General features: G+C 38.1%; 1 protein-coding gene across 2 annotated transcripts; it reads right to left on the bottom strand.

The window, feature by feature from the left end:
* Positions 1 to 2: 2 nt before the first annotated feature.
* tax1bp1a (Tax1 (human T-cell leukemia virus type I) binding protein 1a) lies at positions 3 to 20,474 on the bottom strand. 2 transcript variants are annotated; one of them, XM_055219432.2, is made up of 17 exons: positions 20,318 to 20,474; positions 19,220 to 19,452; positions 16,601 to 16,703; positions 15,829 to 16,019; positions 15,640 to 15,747; positions 13,421 to 13,539; positions 12,977 to 13,067; positions 12,734 to 12,889; positions 11,792 to 12,031; positions 11,474 to 11,653; positions 11,261 to 11,336; positions 10,827 to 11,050; positions 8,802 to 8,888; positions 6,773 to 6,953; positions 6,537 to 6,688; positions 5,248 to 5,333; positions 3 to 2,069 (listed from the first exon to the last, which is right to left on the bottom strand). In XM_055219432.2, the coding sequence occupies exons 2-17, from the start codon at positions 19,415 to 19,417 to the stop codon at positions 1,856 to 1,858; spliced, it is 2,406 nt and encodes an 801-aa protein (XP_055075407.2). In that variant the 5' UTR covers positions 19,418 to 19,452; positions 20,318 to 20,474; the 3' UTR covers positions 3 to 1,855. The 2 variants fall into 2 exon arrangements, with proteins under 2 accessions (XP_055075407.2, XP_055075406.2); XM_055219431.2 differs by having other exon boundaries at positions 11,471 to 11,653.
* Between the last annotated feature and the right edge of the window lie 140 nt (positions 20,475 to 20,614).

Genomic DNA, 20,614 nt, shown 5'->3' on the forward strand with positions numbered 1-20,614 from the left:
TGTATGGTGCCTGTTTTTTGATTTATTGTTTATACAGTGTTTGACCGCACACGTTTATGTGCACAATTCATTACCGATACAAGAACAAATTTAATTCGAAGGACCGGTGCTGTAGCATTCTTTATACACTTGACACACAAACACAGAGCAACTGTATGTTAAACTTTCCTGTCACATTTACAGCATTAACTGTGATGGATACATGGATTGCAAGCAGCGACTGTAAATGTGATTAAGCGATGTCATGAGTAAAATATTGGATGAATATATGTGTCTATGTTGACATGGCTTAAAGTAAGATGTTTGAACCAATGATGCACTGAAAAGCTGTCTGTAAGGAACAATTCACCCGAAAATTTAGTCATTACTCACCAAAAAATACTATTTAGCACAAGGTTTTCCAAACAATGAAAGTGGATAGGGACCAAAAATGATTGCATGGTAAAGATGTGCTAGTTAAAGGGATAGCTCACCCAAAAATGAAAATTGCTGCTGAATTTTAGTAGCCAAAGTGATTATGAGCACCATTGACTTCCATAGTATTTGTTTCTCCTACTATGGAAGTCAATGGTGCTCCTGTTTTTCTTGATTACAAATATCTTCCGTTGTGTTCAGCAGAACAAAAACATTTATATAGGTTTGGAAGAATGGGTCACATTCACCAAGCACGTGCACGCACAAATTTCTTCGCAAAATGTGCGTACAGACGCCCCAACCCACAAATCATGATTCAACAAAAACGTTCATACCAAAATCTCTTTTAAATGTTTGCAAAAACTTACAACTTTGACCACGTGCGCAATAATTATGAACAAGGAAAAATAACCCTATAATAAATATATCTGTGTTATATATTTTATACATTTTTTATATATTATTATTATTTTATATATTTTTATATATTATTGTGTACGAGTTGTTCTTACGTTTTTGCATACATTTAAAATACATTCTAGCATGAAATGTTTTGTTGAATCATGATTTTGCAAGCTAAAACGTCCGTACGCACACTCCACGAATACATTTGTGCGTACACATGCCTAGTGAATGAGACCCATTGTGAGGGTGTGTATATTTTGACCCAATAAATATATTTTTGGATGAACTATGCCTATAACTATATATGACACAAGAGAGAATGTCATGTGGTGGAATTTTCTTTTTTGGGTGAACCGTCCCTTTAAATTAGTATATTAGTAGCTCATAAAGAAATGCTTCAATGCTCTTGAGATTATGTTTTAATTCAGGGCTGTTTAGGATTGAGGGTTTATTTATGATGGCTTTCTCTTTTCGGTCACATAAAACGAACATCATTGCATCACTGGTCCTTTAAAAGTCTTAAATTTAAATAATTTTTTAAATAAATATTTTAATTTATTAAACAATTGTCATAACCTAAAGCCACTAAAGCTTGCAAACACAACTCATTTTAAAGCATTAGATTTACAGTGGTACACCACCATTTAAACTAAAAAAAGTAATTTTGTATTTTTTTTACATATCTATTCCACCTGTAGACAATATAATACAACTTATCTGTCTCTTTAAAAGTTTAAATATCTAAATAATAATAATCATCTATGTGCAAATTAAATATTCTGATTGGTGAATCTTCCCGACACAAGTTATTTCGCAGCTGTTACAACAAAGCAACATCATTAGCGCGTGTTCAACAAAACACCGAAGGCCCTCATCACGGTTGTGGCTAGAAGGGATACAGCAAACACAGAAATCTCACCAAATGAGCGCGGTTTTAAACCCAAACATCTGGCGAGGTTTAGGTCGTAGCTGTATCCCTTCTAGCCAAGACTCTCCATAACCTGATGTGTTTTAATTTAACCGCCAAAAAGATTATCTAATCATCAAGGTTGTCGAAATTGAGAACGTTGCCGTCGAAGTGTGTGTGCACGTGCTTCTCGTAGAGCTGCTGTTGGCAGTCCAGCGGAAACTGTTCGCTGCAGACGGGACACACTCTCCAGTGAGACTCGACGTGCTGTTCAAAACTGCTCTGCTCAAAGTGTGGTGGGAAGATGACCTCACAGAGAGGACATTGCTTATGGACGTCAGCTCTATTTGAGAAAGACATGAGATGGTGGTAAGGGTGTAACTCACTGCATACTGTGAAATGTATTGTGTCTGCTATAGTGTGCAGTCTGCGGGGCACAGTATTCTTCACCGTGTGTGGGTGATTCTCACGAAACCATTGAAACACCACGGCACTAATGATTTTAGCTTTAAAATGTGTAATATAGTAACATTAAAAAGCATCAGAATTAACACAATACTGTGTTCTACCTTGCACAATGTGTGATTTCAACATAAGAATTTATAATTGTAAATTTTATCTCATTTTCTGCTGAAATTCTCATTACCGCAATGTGTCCGGTTGTGTTTGAACATGCGTTATGTTGTAATTTAATCAAATAAACACAAAAATAAAATGGATGTTTTGCTAGACTACTTTAGATGACAGAAAAAATATTTACTGAATATTCATGTATAATTATAATGAAGAAAAATTAGAAAAATTATGTGTCCATGCCTGATGTTCTCATCCTCCACAACACTTTTTGAGAACAGTTTAAGCACACATACAGAATTTTAATAAAGTTTGATTTTTCAGTTACTTCAAGATGGCTACCAGGTAAGATCATTTTTTTACAGTTAATTTGAAATATTGTCTTGTCAGAATGCTTACACGACATTTTGATTATCATTACCGCAACAGATGCTTATTAAATGTTAATTTAATTAATAGAAGCATAATACTTTGATTTTAAATGCATGTGCAGAATCTCCAAATTATGTTCTTTCAGGTTTGTCATGTCATTTTGAAAATATGTCAGTGTTGATGTTTTCTGACTGTTGCGGTAATGAGATTTTTTAGGACAATTTTTTTATTATGTTACAAAAAGTGTTAAATGATAAGTAAAAGTTTTTAAATTAATGTTCCCATTTACTCCAGACTTTGTTTTTCAATGTCTTGTGGGAAAAAAAGAAAAATGTAAGCAATTTTTACATTTTCATGCTTGACATTTTTAAAACCAAGTTTTCGTGAGAATCACCCGTGTATATTTAAAGATGTTGCAGTTCTATTACTATGAATGTGGAAAAGTGCAACACTCAATATGGCTGCTCGAGTAAAAAAAGGCACGCCTTACAACAAATAGAGCCAATAATTGAAAATTAATGATTTTCTGGGGAAGGGGCCGTGTACTGAGTTTTGTGAGGTACCGGCAAACCTCTGCAAATGCGCAGTAGCTGGAGCAAAAGGGAATTTTTTAAATATATTATTATATACACAGCCCATTGGCTGAGCATCTGATGGTTCCCCAAATTTGAAAACGGTTCAGTTTTAAATTCAGACTGATTCAAATAGAGACTTCGATTTCAGACTTTAAAGGGATAGTTCACACAAAAATGAAAATAATGTCATTAATGACTCACCCTCATGTCGCTCCAAACTCGTTACCGTGGGCTCACACCAGCCGCGTCTGAGGCGTCAAATTCGCATCTAGTTTGTCGCTTGAAAATTTTGGGTTTACTCGCTTCATTCGCGTGTAAAATTCTAGTCATCGAGACATTCATGCAGAAATTTGTGTCATGGGAGGGGCTTCTGCGACCCCGCTTGGTTTCTGTAATCACGTCACTACTAGAGCAAGCTCCTGATTGGTTAACGCTGCGCGTCTCATAAATTAAAAATTTTCAACAATTTGCGCGAATGAGACAGAATCTCGTGTACCGCGCCGCGCAAAACGCCTCATTTGCGCCGTGAGACCTCCAGACGCACGTCAACACGTCTTCACATTGACTTAACATTGAAATCACTCACGCTTGACGCCACTACCGCGGCTGGTGTGAACGCAGCTTAAGACCTCCGTTTATCTTCGGAACACAGTTTTTAAGATGTTTTATATTTAACCCGAGAGCTTTTGGACCCTCCATTGATAATCTAGGTACGGTATACTGTCCATGTGACATCAGTGGGTCAGTTAGAATGTGTTGAAGCATCGAAAATACATTTTGGTCCAAAAATTACGACTTTATTCAGCATTATCTTCTCTTCCGCGTCTGTTGTGAAGAGTATGCGCGAGACTAAAGTCACATGACTGCAGTGACGCGGATGATGTACGACGCGACTGACTTCTTAAACTGTGTTCCGAAGATGAACGGAGCTTTTACGAGTTTGAAACGACATGAGGATGAGTCATTAATTACATTATTTTCATTTTTAGGTGAACTTTCCCTTTAATGTCTCTAAATATGATGCTGAACAAAACTAATTTTGTTTAGTTGTCACTTAAAATGTCCTATTGGGCAATCCATGACCAGTGAAAGTTGCTATGGAATACAGACCTCAGCATCAATCTAAACATCAAGACTATTCTTAAAGGAATAGTCTACTCATTTTCAATATTAAAATATGTTATTACCTTAACTAAGAATTGTTGATACATCCCTCTATCATCTGTGTGCGTGCACATAAGCGCTGGAGCGCGCTGCGACGCTTCGATAGCATTTAGCTTAGCCCCATTCATTCAATGGTACCATTTAGAGATAAAGTTAGAAGTGACCAAACACATCAACGTTTTTCCTATTTAAGACGAGTAGTTATACGAGCAAGTTTGGTGGTACAAAATAAAACGTAGCGCTTTTCTAAGCGGATTTAAAAGAGGAACTATATTTTATGGTGTAATAGCACCTTTGGGAGTACTTCGACTCGCCTGAAAAGTCCGCTCCCCTTCTCACTCTCATAATGGGAGAGGGAGGGTGTTACTGCGCCGAGTCGAAGTACTCCCAAAAGTGCTATTACGCCATACAATATAGTTCCTCTTTTAAATCCGCTTAGAAAAGCGCTACGTTTTATTTTGTACCACCAAACTTGCTCGTATAACTACTCGTCTTAAATAGGAAAAACGTTGATGTGTTTGGTCACTTCTAACTTTATCTCTAAATGGTACCATTGAATGAATGGGGCTAAGCTAAATGCTATCGAAGCGTCGCAGCGCGCTCCAGCGCTTATGTGCATGCACACAGATGATAGAGGGATGTATCAACAATTCTTAGTTGAGGTAATAACATATTTTAATATTGAAAATGAGTAGACTATTCCTTTAAAGGGACTTTGGTAAACTGCACATTTCGGCAAACATAGTATGAAAGTCATGTGTATTTTATGCAAAGCAAGCATGGTATACATACTTTAAATACTTTGAGTAGCATGTTGTCTGTTAATATAGCCTTTACCTGGTGTCAAAACAGAAGCTAGCGTGGCTCTCGTCGGATTCCGGGCTCTGATGTTCACAAACTTCCGGGGCCTCGCCATCAGCTTCCTAACAATGAAAGAAAAAGCGAAACTGATACGCACACATCTTTTCTTTGTGACTGAAACGTAACAATACCGCGCTCTCCAGAAGCTGTCACATCTTCATTGAGACATACCAGCTCACACAAACCCACACATTCTGCTATAAGCCACGCCTGTCTGCACACAGCTGGCTTCCTGCAAAGGTTAATGGGCTTTTAACGCAGCAAACGAGAGAAGAGGAGAGAAGGGTCACCGCGGATCCGCACCCTCAAATATCACAGGCCGGCACCCTGAGCCAATTAGCATTGCCCTAGTCAACATCTCTCTCTAGCGAGCCTCTACCCTCGTCACTCCAATCCGCTAATGAGCTCGGAAGATAAAAGACTTAATTGCCGTTTTATGCAAATGAGCCACCTCTGTATTCACCTGTGAACCTGGGGTGCGAGGAACGTTGGGGGCACAGAGGAAGGGATGAGAGAAAAGGATGAAGAGGTGGAAGTCAAGATGAAGGGGTTGAAGCTTAGAAATGTTGGAAAGTGAAAGAATTAAGTGATGGTTGCCATAAAAAGACTGACGAGAGAGGTAAACTAAAAGAAGATGGCACATAATCCCGTCTACTATTCAACTGGGAAAATTGGAATTTCCAACGTTATTATCTATTATTCAAGGTTCGACACTCGTTTTTTGTATGTCCGTCACCTTTTGTCCTTTCTCGTTTCTTTTCACAGCAAACCTGCAATCCGATTAAAAATTAGCGTTTCTTTGTCTTCGCCACTAGCAGCATCCACCATTGTCGCTCTACTTGTAGAGGCATCAGAGTGGTGTGCATGGGATTATGGGAATTGTAGTTCCCGCATCTATGCCTTCTATTCACCTACTTCCATTAAAGCAACACCAAAGTTTTTTTTACCTTAAAATAAAGTTTCCAAAAAAGTTTCAGTGGTTCATCCACTCAAAACAGGGTGAACGGCACTTTCACATTCGCTTTGCAGCCCTCTATCGGCCAAAACCGCACTAAAGAATGAGAATTCCAACCGTCGGGTAGTGGTCCTGTAGTTCGAGTGAAAACTACAAAAACTTGCTTTACGGCAGACCTACAATCCAATCAGAGCCAGCTATGCTGCAGTATTTACGACAGTGGTAATGAACAATTGCGCTTCTAACCTGTAGGGGGAGCAAAGAGCAATAAGTCTTTAGTGTTGCTTTAATGTTGGGTATGCATCCTTACATTAGTCCGCTCCTCAGCAGGGTTCTCCAGTCCGTCAGGGGGGCTGAGACTCCGTGATGGTTGACTGCAGACTACAGGACCACCCCACGGCAGCGGTGCCAAAAGAGGGGGCCGACAGGTTTGTTCCGGAGATAATGCCCCATCTGCTCCGTCTGAGCAACAAGAAACGGGAAGTTTTGAATAAATCGTAAGTATGTGTTTTTATAAAATGGACTAAAAATGCAACTCAGCCCTACCACGGGTCTCCTGCTCTAAATAGGGGTTTCCAAATTGCAGTTCAGCAGGTTGCTGTGGCACAAGTGGAATTGGGGGTGGATCTTGCCGGTAGGGCAGTGGGTAACGAAGAAACACCAGCTCCCTGGGCTCCGATCTCCGACCACCTGCTGCTTCCCCTCGGTTCATACACTTCCGCAGCTCCTAAAAGAGATGAAGAGTTACCAATGCTTTGCTTACAGCAGTGTTTATGGATGCTGTAGTTACACAAGTCATTCCTAATGCTAATTCAGTGTTGGGTAAATTACGTAAGTAATTAGTTACTAGTTAGGCCCTGTCCCAAACGGCGCACTTCATGTGGACTTTCGGTCTCGTGGCCTTAAATTGTGCATGCTCGCTTAGTCTACAAGTCCGTAGGGTGTCCCATCCATCATTTTTACACTTTGAGGTGTGCTCATCAGCGCCTCCTTTGCTCCCCTGATGCGGTCTTCAGCGAAGCCCGCACTGCAGCAGGCTTCACGCACTTTACCAACCCAGAAGTCCTTGCGAAAGAGCAATCAGACGACGGAAGGGAGGAGTTGATGGGCAACTTCTCTTCCTATTTCCGGTGTGACGCTCGAGTCAACAAGACTGCACTGCATGATGTCATCAAAGTGTGTACTCTCTTGGAACCAAACTCTTCATTTCTCAGCCTTTCAAAGCATAGTTTATTTGACTCGTACATGTAGACAGACGTTTAACGCATGAACATTGCGACAAAATGCAATGCATCTCCTGGGTTACATACTACATTCTCCTGTAGGCGCATGCGCGACCAAATTACAAAAATCTGGCGGTGCGTCTATAGTGCGCACATACTATTCTGATGACACAAACTGTACGTGGACCCTCGTGTATGCGTGTGTATACTTCTAGCTTTATACACAGTAAGAATATTGTTACTGAAATGAAATAATTTTTCTGAATCATCTTTAACCTAAGTTCTTAAAGGAATAGTCTACTCATTTTCCTGAAAAGTCTACTCGCCTGAAAAGTCCGCTCCCCTTCTCACTCTCATAATGGGAGAGGGAGGGTGTTACTGCGCCGAGTCGAAGTACTCCCAAAAGTGCTATTACGCCATACAATATAGTTCCTCTTTTAAATCCGCTTAGAAAAGCGCTACGTTTTATTTTGTACCACCAAACTTGCTCGTATAACTACTCGTCTTAAATAGGAAAAACGTTGATGTGTTTGGTCACTTCTAACTTTATCTCTAAATGGTACCATTGAATGAATGGGGCTAAGCTAAATGCTATCGAAGCGTCGCAGCGCGCTCCAGCGCTTACGTGCACGCACACAGATGATAGAGGGATGTATCAACAATTCTTAGTTAAGGTAATAACATATTTTAATATTGGAAATGAGTAGACTATTCCTTTAACCACTGAATGATAAATTACTGTAATACAGATGAAATATTATCAGTCTTTAAATAGCAATGAAACCGTGTGTAACTTTGTCCTTTTTCGTTCTTATTCCTAATCTTTCTTTCTCTCTCCTCTGACCCTGTATCCGTGTGCCATGATTAGAGGCATTATTCCCACACTTAACATTTCACACAGATGCTGATGGGTAATCAGGGAGCCGAACGTGGCATTTAGCCGCGACTCCTGGGGCTCAAACATTCACACTCAGTCTGAGTTAAAGTGTTTAATATTTAAAGAACGTCATTAACATTCAGCAGTTCAAATTATAAAAATACTAGCTTAAGAAGTTTTCTCAGTTTTTTCATCTTCAAATAGCAAATAACTGGCAAAAAACTTTACATGTACAAAACACGAATATAAAGGGAATTTTAAAACTTGAAATTAAAAAGGTCAGAGGTAGAGCATTGCATTAGTAGTGCAAAGGTCATTGGTTTAAACCCAAGGAACACACATGTTGATTTACACCTTGTAATGCACTATAAGTCAAACACATAAATGTAAAAAGCTGATTTGCTCTTCACTGCTATATCGCTAAGGTTATTACAAGTCGTCAATAATGTGTAATAACACCTTTATTTGATCTTACCTCTTCCAATCTCTCCTTTTCTTTGGTCACCACCACAAGACTCTCTCTTAATGCTGATACCTCTCTGTCTTTCTCTGTCACATGAGCCTATAAAGTAATTCACATATTCAATTAAATTCAGTGTCAAATTCGGTTTTCTGCCACTCTTAAAACCAAAAGTAATAAGTCATTAGTCTTGTAGCTCAACTGGTGAGGGCAAAGTGGACAATAGGGCTGTGTATAAGCGAGACAATACGCATCACGATACATGGGTTGCGGAGCAATGTGTTGCGATACATTGCGGTAATGTAAAGCAAAGTGATATATTCCAGATATTTCCACTTTTAGGAATATAATAGGACATAATTTTAGGAAAGCTGTCATTGAGAACACACCACCATATGCAAACCTTAGCAAAACACTTTGGGGGCGTGCCCCTATGCTAGTACTTCCTGTCTGTAGCTGGGTTTCCATCCAAACGTGAAGCGAATCTTTTCAAAATTCGCAAAAAAGAAAAAAACAATCAAATGCAAATTAGGTGCGTTTCCATCAAGTGGCGAATGACGGTGGTATTGGAAACATAGGGTGCATCCCAATTCAGGGGCTGCAGCCTTCCAAGGCTGTATTTGAAGGCCAATGACGTCACCGGGGCGCGATGAAGGCTGTCCCAATTAGAAGGTTCCTTCACATGCAAACCTCCAAATGTGGCCTTTTTTCCATAGATGCATCTTTCACAGCCTTGGCTATCCCAAGATTCAATGCGCACCTATGACGTTTTGAAATATACATTCAAAACTGTGTATATTTTGCAAATTAAATGTGCTTGTCACTGTTTTACTATTATAAACGATGTTTTACTAATGTGAATTAATATTATTGCTGCAATATTTTGCGTGTTGCGTTTTGCATATTTCTAAGTGGGTGAATTTTCAATAATGTTGGATAGTTTAATCTGCATCAGTGTGTCATATTTTCTAAAATAAAATAAAAAAATCGAGCTCCATATTTATTTTTAAAAGTCTGATAGGTCTCAGCTGACAAGCACAGTGGGCAGGAACAGCAGGTGACGCAACTCCCCCGTACGCTAGACCATCTCATTTCAGTTCGCTTTGTAGACTTTAGAGGCTGCAGCCTTCAAATATCAAGCCATGCCTTCAAAGTCCGCGGCCTTAAAAGGATCCAGACCCTGAATTGGGATGCACCCCTAATAACCAACAGTAAACAAAGCAAAACAAGGCTTGCTTGGAAAATGGAAACAGGACTGCATGTAGTCACGTTGGGCAAGTTATTAATTTATTAGCAGTGCCGCTTGTAATTGCCAAACTTAATGATGTGCACAATAAATATATGTGCACATATATGGTAAACACCACGTCAGAATTTATCGATATATTATTGCAAAAAAAAAATCTCAATACTCGCATGTATTGATATTTTGTTACACCTCTAGTGGACAATAGTCTTTAACTGCCTTAATGGGAAGGCAACATCAGCACGCATAACTCACGGAGACAAACAGACATATAAGTCTGACTTGATTTACACAACAAGAGGTCTCTCATCTAAATAAAGAAAAGCAATCTCCCACTTAGTGTCTGTTAATTTCTCTCTCCCTGAGTGATGTTTGTGTGAATGTCTGTTTGGGTTCTGTCGAAATGGGTTTGCTTACCCTGCTCTGCAGTAAACAGTCATAAAGCATGCAGTGAGAACGTGTGCACGTGTTTAAACACGCTATAAATAAAAGGCTCTTCTTTTGATGGTGTCTCCAGCTTTGTTTAAATACTCAGACAAGAAGAGTCCTTTATGACCCCAGTTCCTTTCCACTTGGCCAACTCAGTCTTTTATACGCGCACACACTACTGGAGTTGGAAATGTGATATATCAGTGAACCAGAGCATATAAGCTAAAACAAATCCATACTCGCATGCACAGACGTCATACTACCTCCCTTAGCATACAAACGTGTGGGGTGCAGACGTATATCTGTGCATGCTGTTTTGAAAAAACTTGATGCATGTATATCTGTCTGTGTGTGTGTTTACGTACCTTAAACCTCTTCTCCTCATTTGCTAGCTGGAGCTTTAGGTTTTCATTGATGGTGCACTGTTCTCTCCATTTCTCCTCCATGCATGCAAGCTCAGCCTCTACTGACCCACTACACTCTTCCTCATCTTCATCTTCTTCTTCATCATCATCATCCTCCTCCTCTTCTTCTTCTTCTTCATCTTCTTTTTCATCACCATTCTTCTGTTTTTCAGCATGCATCTTCACTGTAGACATTATTTCCACAAGACGTTGAGATTTCAGAAACATGCAGGTAATGCATAATATTACTTCATACTTGTAAACTTTGACGTTTAGGATAATTCTTGCAAAATATGTACGTTCTGCTTTGTACAAAAACTACTTTAAATATGTTTGTAGAAATTTAAAGTCGTAGTTTAAAGAAAGTTATGGTGTATTTCTATGCATGTCAATACCTGCGGGAGGCATCTCTGCATCCGGGGTGTGGAGCTCCTGTGTGGTCTCGGTAGAAGCATCATTCCTGTTAAAGTCCTGAAACACACATAATAGATTTAGTTTCTTCACAGAGAAAACCTTAACTAAACAAAACTAGAATATAAGAATACTTAATCGTTGCATATTTGTGAATGACACATCAGTGTAGAGCCAATATTTCATATACTTACTACCTGTTGTGCCTCCTGTTGTTGGGTTAGTTTGACGACCTGTCTTCGTAAACGTTGACACTCTCTGTATTTCTCTTTGTAGTGCTCTGCAGCCATATTTAGACGCAACCTGAGTTCCTCTACCTCTTTCTGTAGCTCCGCCTCCAATTCAGAGCCCACGCCCACTACCCCACCAGTCCTGACCTATAAAAAAAAAAACACAGAAAAAGTGAACAAAAAAGACCAAAAGAGTCACACCACCACAGTTCGCATTGTGTCTAAACATTTTTTTATAGTCATTCCCATGCAAATCATCACATGGAATGTCACATTTGTGGTTACCGTGTCCTGTAATGCCTGGTTTCTCATCCTATCCAGCTGATTCTGGGCGTGTTTGCACTCTTCTTGGGCTTCAGTTAAACGAGTTTGTAGGTCTACGGTCTCTTGACGTGCACGGTACAACTCTGTCATTGTGCGATCTCGCCCACCGGAGGCATCACGCAACTCAGAGCCCAACATGGCAACCTGCTGTCGCGTGGCCTGAAGTTGCTCCTCAGCCTGACGCAGCTGCTCTTTGAGACCCTGGAGATAAAACATAAACATCAATATCAATTCTTTACATTTTTTCCATATTTTGGAAAAATCTTACACTTTGATGCAATAACACAACTGCAAATATATTGACAATCCAAAATAATAGAAACGGTTATATTTTAGTTTGCAAAATTGTACACACTTAAACAGGAATATTGTGTATATACTGTAATTTTTTGTCACAAGAAACAGTTAAAAAAGTCTAAAGTATATTAAAGTGCTGCCTCACGATTAGTCACGACTAATCGTTTGCAGAATAAAAGTTTTTGTTTACATAATATATGTGTGTTTACTGTGTATAATAATTATGTATATACATACACACACATACACATACATGTATAATTTTAAGAAAAAAATATATTTATATAATAAATATTTATATTTATATATAATTTAAATTTTATATAAATGTAAACATGTATATAGACATGCAAATGTTTCTTAATTATATACATGCGTGTGTCTATGTGCATTTATACATAATTATTGTACACAGTACACCCACATATATTATGTAAACAAAAACTTTTATTCTGCAAATGATTAGTCGCGACTAATCGTGAGGCAGCACTAGTATATTATTTACATGCTATCATCTTTAAGGTAAGACACTGTCTTCATTGGTTATTCAAGTTATTTTATTTTAATAAAACAAATGAAAATGTAAATGTTTTGTGTGTCTCTCACAGCATCAGTGGAGTGTGTGTCTCTCTCTGTGCGGAGTCGGTGTAGTTCCTCCTGGTACTGTGCGATGGTGACTTCTCTGTTCAGTTCCATCGCCTTTAACATCTGCAGCTCGGCGCTGAGTTTAGTGTTCTCCAGTTCCGCGCTACGCACGTGAGACTACAAGTATGCACGCACACAGCACTGAGCAATGAATGTTACGCATCTGATGAAAGCATACCCTTACAACCTACAACACTCACTCACTTTATAAAGTTCCCTCTCATCTCTCTCGTTCTTCAGCTGAGTTTGCAGACTGTCCCTCTCAGAAATCACCTTCTGCAGCCGGTCTCTCAAGCTGAACACAAAAAAGAGAGTATGACATATAAACTCTCATATGAATGGATGTATTACAGTATATATATATATTTGGTCAAAAATTCAGGGCTTTAGAATTAAATTAAACAAATTGAAATCAAGTAAAATAACAAAATAATAAGTCTGCAATATTTCTAGGTCATTGTGTGACAAACATAATATTTTGTTCAAAACACATATCCTCGATTCCACTAAAGCACACAAGATGCTCCTGGAAACGACGTCACCAAATCATAACATGGATCATCAGGTGTCATAAATACATTTGAAATAGTAGTCTCAGACTTGTAATGTAATGTTTTATTACATACTTGTGTGCTTGTGTGTGCTTACCAGTCAAGTTCAGTCTCTTTAAGGACTGCTTTTTGTGTAATTTCTAACAGGTCCTGTTCAAGCTGTCTCACTTTGGCCTGGGCTGCCTCCTTTTCCTCACACAGGCCTTTCTGCAGCTCCTGCCAACATACAGTAATGCTATTAATCATACGATTTGAGGTTCACAATACAGCAGGAACTGTTATAAAATTCGTGAGTATTTTATAAAATACTGATTTAAAAGTACCAATTATTTAACAATACTGTACACATATTAACCCCCCAGAAGTATTAGCTCAACAAGTGCACCACTTGTGTATATATAATGATCAGTTTATAAAATCTACTAATAAACTGTAAACATGTTAAAGGGACACTCCACTTTTTTGAAAATATGCTCATTTTCCAGCGCCCCTAGAGTAAAACATTTGATTTTTACCATTTTGGAATTGATTCAGCTGATTTCCAGGTCTACTTTTTCTTGTTTTCAAGTAAAATTATACATTTACAAATTGAAACGTGCGTGTTTTTAGGTAATATATTTGAAGTTATTTTTCTTATTCCATTTTTAGGCACAAATGAAAAATAATCAAACACAATTATGCATTTTATTAAAATGTCTTACTATGATTAAAATGTTTGCTTCTTAAATGCATTTATCTTTGTATGGATATCTTAAAACCGAACCCAGAAATATAAATCTTACGCTTTAACAGTCTATGGTGTCGGATGTGTATCGTTTCGTGTTTGGTGTGAACAGGCTTTAACACAAGGAACTTCCTCTTAGTCAGTTTTCATATGGCCTGCAGGTTAAAGACTAACCTGCAGGAAATGACACAGACTTCAAAGCTCTTTTTTCAAAATAAGAAATATGCCGATATAAATCAAACAAATTTACTGATAAGAACTATAATGATTCGTTCTATTCAAAACAAAAATAAAAAGTTAAAACACAATGATCGTATCGCTGTTCGATGTTGGCAATGGAAGAGTTGTCTTTCAATGCGGTAGTTCATGTTTAACAGTCATCATCAGTAAATCACAGTAACATCTGGTTTGGAAAGCATTCATCCACCCCTTGTCCTCCGGCTATTCTGGTGACTCGTGGTGTTTTACGGCCGATGATGTTTCGGAATTGTTGCACAGGCATATAAAATCTGCGGTCATAAAATTAGCAGCCGCAAAATATACACTTATGCCTTTACGATAAAGAGAAAGTATATTTTCATATGTATGTTCTGACACTTTAACAGACATACACAGTTATGACATAAGGGATGGTTTGTGTGGTTGGGGTGAGACTGAATTATAAAAGTGTTAATGTTTTATTTGTGCTGTTCTTTGTCCTTAGCCACGCTCATAAGTCATGAGCACATATTCGATAGGTCTCCGTAAAAACACCAGGGGGCGATAAAAGACCAACAAACCAAATTATGTTTTTAGCTACATTTATGGCTCAATGTGTGTCCTATCCTATCTATCTATCTATCTATCTATCTATCTATCTATCTATCTATCTATCTATCTATCTATCTATCTATCTATCTATCTATCTATCTATCTATCTATCTATCTATCTATCTATCTATCTATCTATCTATCTATCTATCTATCTATCCATCGTTGGATAATGCACATACAGTAAAACTAAGAAAGGGAGACACGGATAGGAATAAAAAGCTAAATAAAGGAGATAAAAAGCATTGCGTGACAGCCCGCTGTTGTCTCACAGACTGGGCAGGTCTCCTCCTCCTTTCTGTTGAGTGGTTTTTGTGGACATTTACTCCTGGCTGTGCGCTCAGGCCTGACGTCACGTCTGCCCTTCCTGTGGTCGACATGGCACAGCCGCGATAACAGACGCCCAAGCAAACTTCCCTCTCTCAAACTCATAGTTCCTTCACATTAATTATATCATCCTCACACACTCACATTCATGTATAAAATCACATCACTCGATCCGGACGGTCAGTAATACACGCACAGCCATTACCTGATAAGATAAAGTGCTCTGTGGGAGTTGATTCACTGTCAGTCAAACAAAAAGCATTTTATTTGTGGAGCCAGAAAGTCTTAAAGCTGAAATGTGCACATATGCACACACACAGGAGTGCTTTGATGTGAAGATAACTTGAACTTGTGATCTCTGGTGTGTAACACTGTGTGTGTGTGTGTGTGTGTATGGGGGGGGGCTGTTTTGCATTGGTCGGACACTTTTATATGGGATTGTGTGTGTTTAGTACCTGGTTCTGGATTCTCTGCTTTTCCTGTAGCTGATCTCTCTCCTGTGTGAGGAGGCGAAGAGCTTTCTGCAGTTCCTTGCATTCTTGTTGGACTTCCTCTACACGCTGCTGCTCACATAAACACACACACACTAATCAATAATGAATCAACACATTGTGTGTGTGCTTGTGTGCATTTATGCATAATACCTCAAGTAGTCCGGTCTTTGTCGTTACAACCAGTATGTCTGAATTCCCATCATCCTCCACTGTAAGTAACTCCTCCCCAGTAGGCGTAGCCGGGCGAAACTGGAATGGTGTGCTCGCACCTCTGATTTCACCAGTATGTGTGACGTAGCAGAACTGATAAAACTCACCATCACTACGTGGAACGTAATAACCTAAATAATAACCATAGTATTTGCTTAGCCATACATATTTATTTAAGTATAGCATCTAAATGATAATTAAAAAGCCAAATGCACTCAAATTTGTGCATAAACCAGAATTATAACAACACCAATAGGCTTTATGCCCAGCTGCACTACTTCCTAAACTTCAGCCAGCTCCTTGTTTCCTGTCTGCCATTATTGGACAAACTGATTAATCCAGGTGTGCCTGACCTCAGTAGTCAGAATAACAATAATCAGACACACCTGGATTAATCAGTTTGTCCAATAATGGCAGACAGGAAACAAGGAGCTGGCTGAAGTTCAGGAAGTAGTGCAGCTGGGCATAAAGCCTATTTAGTATGCTGTTTTTTTACTGTTTTAGCATGGAATAATATTGCTAAAAATGCAGACTAACATATTATTCTCATTTCACATAATGGTATGGGTTCGATGCATTCTGAATGCCTGTTTAATTGCTAAATAGGGAATGTTACCTTAAACATATGAGCATTGTGTTGGGTGTCATTACATTACTAATTATGTAATACATTCTCACACCGACACGCACAGGTGTGTGTGCGTGTGGGTACCCTGAAAGATGATGGTTCGATCAACAGTGGATCCTTCAGTGTAGTTTTCAGGCATAGGAGACCAGAGGAACGTGTAGTAGTCTCTCGCGCTGCTCCAACCCACCTAACATAAACACAGAGGAAAACATGAAGTGGGACCATAACAATACAAGTAAAATCATACAAACTCGGTTTAAGTTTCAGGAGCGGGCAGCTAACAAAAAGAAAATTTTAATTGAATAAATAGCAAATAAGAATTTGTAATCAAAGACAGCATTTTAACTTAATACTATCAGTATGCTTTAGGATGTGTGTTAAAATATGAGTCTATGGAGGAATGGTAACACTTAGCCAGTAGTGAAATGGCACAGTGTGTTGTGTGGGAGGTGTTACGGACTCGGAAAAGTAGGCGTCATGGAAAACAGAAACGAGAAAAGGTGAAAATTTTACACTTGCTTTAAAGGCAGATGAAATTGTTTGCTTGCCCCAAAGCAGTGGTTCGCAAAAGTTTTTTGACATTTTAATTTATCAAAAATTCTCCATCAATTTCATACTTTTGCCCTTAAAGCAAAATTTTCACCTACATATGCACTCATATTTTTGTGCGTGTACAAATGAGTGATTATTTGGTTTGTGTATGTTGAAATATGATTGCAACAAAGAATATCATATTTCTCCAGGTCTAACCCACAATCGTAAACATGTCAATTACAGTATATCCCAAACACACACATACAGAGCTTTACTGACAGTAATTTGTCATTGCGATTTTTCACACCACCTAAAATTTAGTTTGATTACAATACATCACATCTATAATCACTTTATAGAAAGTATTCAGCTTTCATCTGGCACACAGTTATCTATAAAGAAATCACAGATTAATTACAAAGAAGGAAAGAGGAAAGCAAGAAGAAATAGAGCGAGAGAGAATATCTGAGTGCGTTTCAAACACACATCATGCTTGTAGATACACGACCAGTAAAGTATAAATCAAATAATAAGAGGGCTGACGTAACTATAAATCAAATACATAACAACATGTTTCCCATGTGTGCGACAACTTAATTATATGATACCTGTCTGAGTGTGAGCGTGCGTGTGTGTGTGCGTCTGTGTGCAAACTTACTGTACAGAACTGTATATGTACAGAACCTTTTAACCCGTTTTAACCGCCATCTCATAAACATCCTTTAGATAAACAGTACTAAAGTTTGTTCAGCCTGAAATCCCAAAGCCATACATACACATCTTTGGTGTTCAGAGAAACATTCAATCTGATTCATATTTGATACAAGAGGAAAAAAAGCAAAAACATTTGCAAATTTATTTTGAATTTGATTAAAAAAAAGTGAATGATAAAATAATCTGGAAAGAAAATGAAAGTAAACAAACCAATATGCAAATCTAAGGTCCCTAAGAGGGGCAATGCTTTCTCAATACCACCAGAGGGCACCTGTGGTTCACCCATGTAATATAAACTCAAGGTAAGGAGTGCTGACAAATTACCTGAGCATGTGAGGACCTGAGAAATATTCATGCCATATTCTCTTAATAATTCCTTAAATATGATACCACATTTTCTCAACATATATCTACCCATTTATATATATTTATAAAATAATGAGTTATAGTACCAAGCGTAATAAATTAGTCAACATTTTAAGTGGATCAAAACCCTTCATAGAATACTTAAAAATTTTGAACCATACCCCTTCTTTGTCTTAGGACAACTTTGATTATCTTTTTTGATCTACTTCAAATGTTGACCACTAGTGTATATGGCAGGTAATGTATGTGATTAAACTGGAAGTTATTGCACAAAAAAAGACACAAAGTTTTAAGATTTTTTGCATACTAAATTTGAAAAAAAAAAGTAAATATGATTATACGAAGGATTTAGTTGCAGCTGGCAGTCAGAAAAAAAGGCCAACAGCTTGCAGAAAGGACACGGAAACACGTGCACAATGAAACCCTATTCCACTATAAACTAACCATCAAAACAAGAGTGATATTAAACAGATTAACCATCTATTTTCCAATCCACGTTTTACTCTGCAACCCACCACTCTAAATGCTCTCTGGAAAGATCTGGTTGATTTGAAGTGCCTTTTATGCCAGCCATAAACTGTCATTTTATCCTAATAAGATGTAAAGTTTCCACACACTAATTTCCTCTTTATTAACTGTAAGGTTTAATTTTAAGATGAAAGAAAGAGGGACAGATACAAAAAAGCGTGACATTAAATGGAGATAATGTATGACAGACTACCATATACTAAAATCAACTGTAGTGAGGACTTGTCTTGGTTTTCAGAAGTTTATGACTAGTCAGTGTGTACTGTATGTGTTTGGACAGACATATAACCAAGTAAAGCAGACCCCATGTTTAGGGAGGTCTATGTATAAACCTTTCGAAAAGACAGACCAGCGTCTCAAAACAATGAAAGTTATATTGAAGTATATACAGTGTAATGTATCTGTGCCAGTGTTTTAAATTGTTGCTGTACTTCTGTGTATTAAAAAAGTTAAGTACCTATCAAATTTTTTGAAGCTCTCAGACTGAAATATGTACACTACTGATTCACGACCTAAGCAGCTGATTGAGACACACAAAATGGCACATATGTGTGTACCAACCTTAAAGATGCCAATCCAATCTTTAGGATGTGGGGTTATGAAAGATGTGAGTGTGTAATGACATTCAAGTGCTGCCTGCGGGAGGAAGCTTTTTCCAACATTCTGGAATATGACATGGGCGAAGTTTGATGTTTCCATGGCAACACTTCCTCCTCCACCTGCAGATACTCCTGTACCACAGGCTGATGACATCATCATAAGTGGTCAAGTAAAGCTTGCAAGCAGAGAAAAACCTGCAGAGAAAAACAAACATTTGCAGTAAAAATAAAATAAGTATAAAAGAAACAATATGGTTTTAAGCCAAAACTGAAAACTACTATATAACAAAATTGGTTTCTATAAAAGCATAATGTAAGGTTGTATATAGGTCCTCCAGAATGAACATGATGATAAATTCCTAATACAGTCACCTAACTTTTATTGAGTATAAAAGTTTACAGACATTATACAAGCCAATAAGCTTCTATAAGAAATTACATAATGGTGATTAATTAATATACAGATACATGATTATTACACTATTACATAATAGGAAAATATTATAACGTTATTAAGAATCTGAAGTTTCAGAAGAAGCGAATAGATATAAACACACTTAAAGAAAACCGCATGAAGAAGACCTGCCCTATTTCAGGCCGGATGGGGCGATGCCGAATAAGGCCTGCATGTAATGCACTGCTGCTTTTATCACAGTTAACAAAGGCCTTGATCGTCACTGACAGCTCAGCTGAATAAAATATACTGCATATATTCCTACTGAAGTCAAAGTATAACTGCTTGGGACGCAACGTACCTCCATTTTACATCAATAGATTCTTTCAATATTTATGTCACTTGTATCATTGTTAACTGGCAAGTCACTGCGGATTAAATAACAGGTAGACGTATACAATATTAGATCCGTTTGCAGTTGATCGTTTTGCAGTATGCTATACGAGCAAAAACAAATCGGTGATCTTAAAAGACGAGATATAAAATGAGTTTTAATCACATGCGCGTCCACCGCAACCCCATCTCTGGAAACATCGAGATGCACCGCGTGCAACATGCAGATTAACAGCATACACACAACAGCGTTCACAATAAAGTAGTTTATACCTGTAAGTTAATTCATGTTTTGTTGAAGGTCAATAAATATAGTAGGTTGTATCACTAGAAAACGTATCGTTGTAGCTGATCAGGGTGTCAAGATGTTTTGGGAATCTGAATCCCTCATCCTACTTCCGGGCGGCTGCGCCCTGTGATTGGTTCATGCACTCTGACCAAACACATTCGTGATTTGCCATTGGTTGGTGAACAGACCAACAAAACATACATGAAAATTACAAAAAAAAATTAAAGCCGTTTAAGAATTGTCAAGAATATGGTTATGCAGATGTAGATCTTATTTTGCAA

This window comes from Misgurnus anguillicaudatus, chromosome 20 (assembly GCF_027580225.2).
Source record: "Misgurnus anguillicaudatus chromosome 20, ASM2758022v2, whole genome shotgun sequence".
In the NCBI taxonomy this organism is placed as follows: domain Eukaryota; kingdom Metazoa; phylum Chordata; class Actinopteri; order Cypriniformes; family Cobitidae; genus Misgurnus; species Misgurnus anguillicaudatus.

Coding starts and splice junctions, on each gene's coding strand:
- tax1bp1a (XM_055219431.2), bottom strand. CDS start 19,417: ATGATGATGTCATCAGCCTGTGGTACAGGAGTATCTGCAGGTGGAGGA. Junction 16,020..16,600: donor TCGAACCATCATCTTTCAGG/GTACCCACACGC, acceptor GTTATTATTTAG/GTTATTACGTTCCACGTAGT. Junction 2,070..5,247: donor AGCTTCTGTTTTGACACCAG/GTAAAGGCTATA, acceptor TTTCTCAAATAG/AGCTGACGTCCATAAGCAAT.